We start from the raw sequence: 9685 nt of genomic DNA on the forward strand, positions 1-9685 counted from the left end.
AAGTACAGGTAATGTTTCTCCTAGCACAGAAGAGTTCCGATGCATTTTGAAGACACACGCTTAAGAAAACCAAAATGTGGAAATACCAAACAAATGGCTGATCTAGTTCACGTCACTATTATTCTTTGCCCACAGAAGGCCTGGGCTTCAGACATGCCATTACCAGTTAATAGCAATCAAAGCATTTTGTGCATAATGTGTCTGAATGACAACAATCAATTTACTGTAATTGCTATTTCATTTCAATGTGGCTTAGATTGGTGGCAACTATAGTAAAATAAGTATAGAGTAACTCCAGTATTACAAAAGAAGTAGTTAAACCTACTGCATTAAAAAATAAGCACATCAGAGAAGTGAGTACAGTGTAAATGTTACTTCTGGCAGCAAGCAATTTCTTTCAGTTCAAGCACACACCTGGCCCTTCAAACGGTTTCATTAGTCCTTAAAACTGTGTATCAGAATGCCTTCTGTGTTCTGTCTGCAAGTTTTAGAAAAATGACTTATTTGCTATAAATCATAGGAGCATCTACTGCCAACAGGTCCTTTCCCTTAGGAAGGCAATTCAGCGTTCTCACCTGCACCCTGAATCCATCTGGGCTGGAAACAACCGGCAGAGGCAACATTTCGCTGCGTGGGATTGTGTTCTGGCCACCTCCCTTCCTCTCCCTGCAGCCGTACAGGTCACTGCCACCGTAGCTACACGAACAATAACGTACCTATTCTTCTCAACTTCTACTCTTTGACTGTTTGCAGATGGTGCATAATCCCCACCTCACCTGCTTCACAGGTAACCCAGTACATCCATTTTAACTACACCTGATCTTTCCCAGCCTCAGACCCCCATCTGCAGGATCTGTTGCACTCTGGCCACCAATGTGTAGCACCCTGTAAACTTACAGACTTCTACAAGTCTGCTGGAATGGAACTATTCCTGGGCATCCAGTTCTTCAAGTGTCTTGTGAGGCCAAACCCATCGTGCAGCATCCAGGGAGAAAGGGAAGTAGTTCAGAAGGGTGTTCCCTGCTAGGCTGGGTTTCCCACTACACAGCAAACTGCACAGCCTTGATTTAGGCTGAATAATCATTAAAAGCTGTAAGCCTGCACGCAAGTGTAGCAAAAATCCATCTGTGTTAATAAATCTGACCAGAGAGCCCACCGAGACCATTGCAGTAAAGGAGCCCAGCCTGTCAGCGTACACACCCAAAGGTTCATAGGCAGTAACCGAGCCCAGCTTGTGCCTTCCCGGTGCACAGACGCTTTTTTTTGAGAAAAACACTGGATTTGAGCTCCCACCACCTGTGTCAGTGGCTCTGATGACTCATCACTCTCTCAGGGAACATAAAATTGCACCGTCTTAACTAGAATTGATCAAGTTTCTGCTTCCAGAAGGATCTAGATTGCCTTGCTTTACTAGATTAAAAAATATTTCTACTAATTGAAGACCTATGATATATATGTAGAAAAATACCATTTACTTGTTTTACTACCTGTTTCTGCTGTACAGAGAAACGATCAGCAGATCTCGCAGGGTGCTTCCAAACAACAGAGCTGGGATCTGTTGCAATATTAAATGATTTTTTCCAAAAAGTCACTTGATGAACAGTCCCGTATTTCTTCTCCATTCAAAATGTGCAGTGAAAAGAGTCCTATGAAACATCAGCTAAGGTGGGCAAAAATTTACCCACCTCCTTCCTTGGCGATTGTTTCTAAAAAAAAAAATTGCAAGCCAAAACACTTACCTTTCAAGTAATCTCCCCAGTGCTCAAAATCTACTTTTTAGATTTTTATAACGTGTATACACTGCTGTGTATCATGATTTCAGCTTCTAATTAGCAATTACACAGCATCCAAACTAAAGCCTATTACTTAAAACATCATTGTATACAACTTAAGTTGTCTTTCTGCTTAGAAACTGCATTTACAGCAGAAATATCTATTGAATTGTAATGTTAATGATGCAATAAAAAAATCTACTAAAAGTGTTATTTCAAAACATTTTTTTCATAAATGCTAACACACTGATTGATAGATATTTGCTAAGAAAAAACAATGTATTCAGCTCTTGAGGAAGACCAATGAAGCTTTTCTAAAATCCGGAGAAGGACACTGTAACTCAGAATAGAAGTGCTGTAATTTTAATACGGACCAATACGCCAGTACTTGTAAAACAGGTCGGCGATAATGTGCGTCAACAGATCCCATGCACAGGGAGTCTGGGGCAGATAAAATAGGATTCAGCCTCTGATATTGTAGATTCTGACACACAGAATGACTTGATTTGTTCACAAAAATAAGTATACAGAGAAGCCCCTTCATGGCTGCATTTTTTCTTGTGCATTTTCCGTTTGCCTGCTGCATGTGTTTGGTTAAGGTGTGGTTTTTTTCTTCTTCCATTTGGTTTGTTGGTTTACTTAGATGAAGGAATGTAGAAGGGCAAACAAAATTTATTCCTAGGGCAGGATGTTTTAAATTAAAATACCCAACTAATCAGTGTAGTTTTTAGCACATTTTTACCACAGTTGCATATAGACATGAATTAATCTATTAGTTTGCTATATATTCAGAATTTTATATTATATTAAATCTGCACAACAGGTGCAGTTAAAGATGTAAATCACTTACAAAAGCAAAATTAACCATTTTAAAAGGAAAAAAATACAGTATAGTTATACCATTATAACGAAAACTTGCTGCTCATCAAGCATGATCTGTACAGAGACATATAGATGACACAACATTTCAACCACACAGTTTATTGATAAAATTTTTTTGCTGTGACTACTAAATAATTAGTGTTGTCAATGCTGTAAATACACTTTAAATTACAAGCTTGTCTTTACATTTTATACATGGCTAATTTTACAAATAGAACTTTACGATCAGTTTGTCCAACTTACACACGTTGCTGAGCAAAAAAAAGCCAACAATAAATACTCCCTTCCGAAACACGCTTGGATATAACGCCACTTTTAGAATTTTATGCGGAGAAGTTACTGGTGATATTGCTGAATACATTCTGCTTTTCTCATAGATATTTATTGCGCTGCTTGGGCCTGGCACGTTTTCACCTAGCTTAATTAGTACTCATTTTATCTATTGTAGTTAATGTTTACTAATACAAATACATAGTGTAAGTTCAGGTACACTATCTGTATTTTTAAAAACCCACGCATTTTGATATCTATAGTAAAATACTTCCTCTTATTTTCCTTGCTCACGGAAGTGGGAAGCAGTCAGCTGTTTTCAGGATCCTCTTTAGTAAATATTACTCTTCTCTTACTTCTCAGGCTTATTGCTGCTTTACAGAACCAGTCTGATTATTATCAGTGGAACGCAGCCACCGTTTGTTAACTAATTTAACAGCACTTAGGTTAAAATGTCATTTATAACACCATGAAATGAGTACCTTTATCCCAAAATGATTTTTTTACTTGAACACATTCTGCACAAACTAGACTGAACGAGCAGAGCAGTTGGTTTTTAGAGCAACTAGGTTTGGAATCTTTTACAATTCATTTGTAAGTGCGATCCAAGCCTGGGAAACGAGATCCTAAATAAGACCTTGCACTTTTCAAGGGCAACTCACCCACGGGAACGGTGCTGACTTCTGCAACCCTAGAGCACGTCAGCGTGACACCCAGCAGCCGCAGCAGTCCTGGCGCTTCCGCAGGTGGCATTACTTCTTGACAACTCCTTTCAGCTCTGACCAAATTCAGAGCAAGTCTTCCCAGCGAGGGCAGGCTCTGGCTGGAGAGGATACCCAAAGTATGGCGGGGACACCAGAAATCCCGACGGCTGGGTCAGGTGGACGGTGTGGGCTGGCTGGAAACAGCCAGATGTGTACGGTGGAGGCGGCGATGCCACAAGGCACCCTGGCTCTGCCCGGGGAAAGGAGAACCTGCGAACGGAGCTGCCTGTCGAACTGGAACTTGTGGCGGTACTGGACTGCCTCGACGGTGTCCTGAAGCTCGTCGAGGACAAGATCATGGGAAGAGTCTCGGTCTGATAGCTCCGCAGAGAAAATCGTATTGGCTGTGACGGTTGTTTAGGCCTTAAACACGTGCAACAATAAACCGCGACCAGAGAGCCCACGATAATGAAGGCAATAAATATTGATCCAACAATGAGGAATGGAACGTAGATTGGTTCTGGGAGAAGAAAGAAGAGGAAAAGCCATGCACATTAGCCTACTGAAGTAACAGGTCTGCTGTGCAGCAATAAACTCCATGGAGTTTATGAAGCCCCACATCATTTCAGTCCCGCTAACACACTGAGCCACCCGGAAAACAGAGCTTCAGACCATGAGTGTCGGAAAAAAACTAAAATTTAAACCCTGTATATACCAACCAAAATTTCTTCCTGTTGACAGCTTTAATAGTTACCAACGGTAAAAGCTGTCTACATTGTGTCCCATTTGCTGTTTCTAGTTAGGTTTTGCTCAAGACTCGCGCTCCTCTCCCTCACCCCCCAAAACTGTCGGGGCCGTCCAATGTAACAGCTGGAAGCTGCAGGCGCAGCTCAAGCGCTGCAGATGTTGTTAAGTCGCTTTCCCTCCCTCACAAGGCAGAAAACAAGCGCGGAACGCGTGACTTGGGGAACCAGCCTCCGTGTGCGCGGCCGGATTTCTTTTGTTTGAAAATCTGACGGCCCTCTGCGCAGTGGGGCTGTGTCTGCGAGGCACCGGAGCCTAGTCTCCTCTCCGGGAAAGGCAAAGTGAAACAGACACCGCCAACTTTGCCGATGCAGACCTGAAAAAAAAAAAAACCAAGCGCGCCTCCCAGCCTGGAGCGATCCAACTGCCAGGGCCGCTTCCGACGGCGCAGTTACCGACCGCACCGAGCGCGCTCCCGGAGTCCGCGCTGCCTCCCGGCGCCTCCGGAGCAGCTCCCGCAGCCGCGGCCCCGCGCACCCGGCGACTCCTCCGTGTGCGCACCTGGAGCCGCGCCCGCCGCCGGCCCACCCCCACGGCCGAGCCGAGCCGGGTCGGGCCGGGCCGGGCCGGGGAGCCCCGCAGCCGCCGCGGGGGCAGCCGCCAGGCTCCGGCCGGGGGATGCTCCGCGGGGTCCGGCTCCCGCCCGCCCCGGGACCCGCAGGCCGGGCACTCACGGGCGGTGACTCCCGGGTCCGGGGGCTGCCGGTCGTTGGTGCAGCCGCCCTGCTCCAGGCGGGCCTCGGCGGCGGCGCAGCAGTAGCGCAGGGCGCAGGAGCCGCAGCAGATGGTGGCGGCAGCCGTGTCGAAGCCCTCGGGGCACTGGAAGCCCGGGTGGTAGCCGCCCTGCCCGTCCACCCAGCCGTGGCAGTACTCGCCGCCGCCCGCCTGGCCCCCGCCGCCGCCGCCCAGCAGCCCCAGCAGGAGGCAGCGCAGCAGCAGCGCCCGCCGCCGCCCCGCCATCGCCCCGCCGCCGCCGCGCTGCCCGCCCGCCCGCACGCCCCGCCGGGGCAGGCAGGGGGCGGCCCTGGGAGCGGTGCGGGGCCGCGCCTGCGGGATGGGGGCAGCAGCTTCCCCCCCCCCCCCCGCCCCGCCGCCACTCCACGCAGCCGCGTCCACTCTCACCTGCGCCCCCGGACCCAGACCCTGCGCCTCGGCCGCCCGCCCCCCTCTGCGTCCCGCCGCTGTCCCGCAGGTCGCTGCCTCACCCCCGCCCCGCCCCGGCCCCTGTGACTGCGCCGGTCCCGCGCCCTCCCTGCGAGACACACGGGACCGAGCCTGGACGGAGCGGGGCCCGTGGCCGGATCAGCCTTTGTGGGGGGCTGCTTCTCCTCGGCAGCTCGGGTGCTCAGCCTCTGCAAAACCGGCTGAGCTGAAAGGCGGGCATCTTCCCTCCCGCATACCCGCCTCTGCACCTCTCCTGCCCGACGGCCCGCAGCAGAGGCGTTTCTCGCCTTGGCCGTTTAGTCAAGGCGCCTTGCGCATCTAAGAGTTAAAAACGCAAATGCAGCGTATGATTTATGATGAGGACTCTCTGCTTTTTAATCTTTTTCCTTTCCTCCGTACTTTTTTACGCGCAAAGACATCGCAGTGTATCCCCAGGAGATTTATAGCCTCTTTTAGTCAAACACCAGGCCCGTCACCCTTATTTTCCAGAGGGAAAGGGAGAGTGCAGGGCTGAGGAGGAGGGACACATCTGTTCCTACCAGCGCCTGAGCCTTTTTCGGCTGGAAGAATAATAGCAAGTCACCGAGCATCAGGAAAACCGCAAAAGGAACTGCTTATTCATTTATTCTAGAGGAAAAAAAAAATATATTTTAAATGGACTGAGCAGATTTGGACTTATGGTTCAACATTTCTGTAACTGATGTCTCCCCTGTGTGCTATCTAAGAGGCACTCCTGCTTTAACAGTGAAAGTGCTTACGAAACTAGCCTTATATTAAAGTTGGGCTGGACTAAAGAATTCATTTTTGCTGCATCAGAAGCTTCCTGCCATCATTTACCACTGGTGTATGAATATGTATATCGGAGTCTGACCACTTGTCAAACATTTTGAATGCCCATGTCACTAATTTCCAAAGTTGGCAGGTTCAGTGAAACAAAAGGAACAAAGTGTGCTGTGTACCAGCAATAAAACTCTGTGCTGAGAACCGTCTATCAAGTCCTTAGACTTCTGGCTAACCCCTAAATACAGTCCACAGCACAATATCTGTGTTTGGTTTTCTTTTAACTAATCTATTTTCTTTTTTTTTTTTCCCCTTCTGACCCTTTTTTTTCCTGTTTTCATTTCTTTAAATGTAACCAGAACTAACGGAAAGGAAAAGCAAATAAAAAATTTGTATAAATGCAAAATATTTTTCATGGCTATTTAACAGGTGTAGGTATAAAATAAAATTGGATCTTAAAGAAAAGAAAATAGATTTCAAACGTGAAGATGTGATACTCTGTCCTCTTCTGCATTTTCATTTTGAAATGATGATGTGAATTAAACTTGTACCAGCTGTCCTGACTCTGAGTTTCTAGTTTTTATAGGCCGATGTTAAATATTAATATAGTTTTGCATTTGCTGCACTGTGGTTTTAGAGCAAACATAGCCGCCGTGGAATGTTTTAAAATGTATGGCTTTTAAAGGCCTAGTCCAGCTTCCAGGAAGGTCAAAAGGAATCTCTTTGTTGACCAGAATGGGGCTTGAAGCAGGAGCTCGGTGAGGTCTGCGTGGTGTGCGCAGCTGTCCTCAGGTGCAGGTGACGGAGAGACAACAGATCCGTCCTGGCAGGGTGGCAGGAAAGCCGCATTTGGTAGGAATTGCTGAGTGAATGTGTCACAATTCACAAGAATGTTGATTTTGCTAATTAATTCAACAGCTTCCAAAAAAAAAAAAAAAAAAGGGCTGAAAAAAGCCCTTCTGATAGATATATATTTTAGATATTAAGCTACTGCAGGAAATGCACAGATATTCTTCTGGGAGGGGAACTGGAGGGGCTCCCAATCCACAGGCATCAACAAGATTTTGACTTGGGTTTATTTCTCCTGTGTGGCACCTCTAGTGCTTGAATCGTTACCAAAAAGTTTGGTTTTGTGCCCCCCTTTAGGCAGAAGCTACTCTCTGCTCCCCTCCTGTGCAGTCCGATGGCAGCTGTACGGGGTCTCCATCAAACGGGCACAATTACCCTTTTCTTTATTTGACTCTCGAATTGCCCACTCCTGCAAGAAAAATCCTGTGAGGACTTCAATATTTGCTTGAAAGTGCATATGTGGTTGGTTTAGTTCTGTGTGGATAAATGGCATTTCAGTCTTTCTCGAGTGGATTTCTCTCACTTGTGCCAAATAAAAATCAGAGGCAGATTTTGGTACAGCTCTTGCGAACACAGCCAACCTTGAAAGTTTGAAGATACATGAGCAATTTTCCTATGAGCTACTGAGGTCTTAAATGACATCTTTGGGCTTGTTTTTTGCTTTCTCTGAAATATTGATGGAGTTTACAGATGTGACTCTAGTGGAAATGAACTGGGCTCTTCTGACCCAAGAGACAAAAACCTTTGCTCTGCTCCCCTTTTGTAAAAAAAAAAAAAAAATCTGTGTAACATCCTTAAAAAATCCGAGATGCTAGGAGATTAATTTGCAGTTCTATTTACGTTACCTACTTTAAACTAAACGCACAAATAATTATTACAGGAAAAAATGTCATGCAGACTGCTGGTGAGCATCCTTCATCTGCAGTTTGAGGACATCAGATGCTAGCAGTACTTCACTTAGACTCTATTTTGTTGGGTAGCATTCTTGCAAAGTACCCATGCTAACTTTGCTTGTTATTCCTTCTTAACTGAAGCTTTCCAGCTTCCAGATGATGTGCAATTTTTCTTAAATGACCTCTGAAATTGTTCCATCCATGTCCACAGTAATTGCCTCACTTCTGCCAAATTGATTGATTGTAAAAACAGATATTAAAATTTCCTTAAACAGATTCGTAGTTCCTACTAATAATTTTACTACTCTTGGTTTTCTGGGTTTGGACTTTTTTTTTTTTCTGTTTTCACTATGATACTTTTGGGGTTCCTTTAGAGTATAAAACAAGTCAGTGACCCATGAACCTCTAGAATGAGAGCCAATCTTATTACCATTTCAGGTGGGCACTACCGACTTAGTAAAGCCCTGGGACTTTGGCTTGGCTACTAGAGTCTGAGCAGAGACTGGATCTTCCGAATGCTCCTACATGATTGACCACTTCTATCTCGACTAGGCTCAGCTCATATATTGCCTGATGTAACCATCAGGATTGGTTATTTCACCCTGGCTCTTTACTAAATATTGTCTTGAATTTCAAAGAACGTAAAGGCTAAAGTGAGTTACCAGCTTCTGAAACCAGCCTGGTGCAAGCAGATTTCCTTTCATAGAGAAAATAAATAAATAAATATTTTACCATCTAAACAGCACAACCTTTATCTACGTGAGTTGCTTCATGAAGTACATAAGGACTGTGTTGAATTAAACTCTGTACGGCTGCCCTCTAAAACCAAAGCCTTATTCTTGGCTTGGGCTGAGAAAGCCCTTCCTGCAGCTGCCTTGCTGGGAGAGCCACCTGCCAGGCCACACACATCCCTCTCTGTCACCTGCCAGGCCACACACATCCCTGTCACCTGCCAGGCCGCAGACATTTCCCAGCCCAGGACGGCTGGCAGGAGCGCTGGGATGTGCTTCAGCCTCAGCCCTGCGCCCCGGGGAGGCTCCCACCCCATCCCATTGCCTACGTTAGCAAATTAAGACAGGTCTGTGAAACCCACAAAGCATGTTTTGGTTGGCTGAATCGAGGGGAAATATGCTTCTTTTCTTCTACTTTCTTGCTTCTTTTTCAACATCCTTTCCTATCTGGGAGGGATCATTCTGGGCTGGTTTGGGTTGGGAGCTGCAGGCTCTGACAGTCAATTTGTTATAATTTATTTCTGAATAAATATTTCTGGGATTTGACAAGCGCTGTGTTGTTTTTCACCCCAGTCAGGAATATCACCATTCTTTATGGAGTCTCCGAGGAATACCAGAGGGGTAAAGTTATGTGGGCTGTCTCTTAAAAACAGCACCGCTTACACTTGCCCACAACAAACCCATTGAGAAAGCTTTTGGAGAAAAATGTAGAAGTTAAGCAATCTCAGGCTAATGACTGTCAAAGTAAGTGAGATTAGTCAGGCTGTAAATGCCTCAGGGCTCACTCAAGAAGTAGGATGTTGGGTTACTGGTATCTTGATAGGTATATACGCATA

General features: G+C 46.0%; 1 protein-coding gene across 1 annotated transcript; it reads right to left on the minus strand.

Moving 5' to 3' along the window:
- Positions 1-3428: 3428 nt before the first annotated feature.
- SHISA3 (shisa family member 3) lies at positions 3429-5392 on the minus strand. Its single transcript, XM_086746953.1, has 2 exons — positions 5107-5392; positions 3429-4148 (listed from the first exon to the last, which is right to left on the minus strand). Exons 1-2 carry the CDS (start codon positions 5390-5392, stop codon positions 3697-3699), a joined length of 738 nt encoding a protein of 245 aa, XP_086603079.1. The 3' UTR covers positions 3429-3696.
- Positions 5393-9685: the final 4293 nt, after the last annotated feature.

This window comes from Chlamydotis macqueenii, chromosome 4 (genome assembly GCF_036417535.1).
Source record: "Chlamydotis macqueenii isolate bChlMac1 chromosome 4, bChlMac1.mat, whole genome shotgun sequence".
Lineage (NCBI taxonomy): Eukaryota > Metazoa > Chordata > Aves > Otidiformes > Otididae > Chlamydotis > Chlamydotis macqueenii.

What these genes read in the sequence shown, in the direction of transcription:
- SHISA3 (XM_086746953.1), bottom strand. Translation starts at nt 5,392, where the DNA reads ATGGCGGGGCGGCGGCGGGCGCTGCTGCTGCGCTGCCTCCTGCTGGGG. An exon ending in GGACCCGGGAGTCACCGCCC is followed by an intron (nt 4,149 to 5,106) that starts GTGAGTGCCCGG and finishes TTCTTCTCCCAG; the next exon opens with AACCAATCTACGTTCCATTC.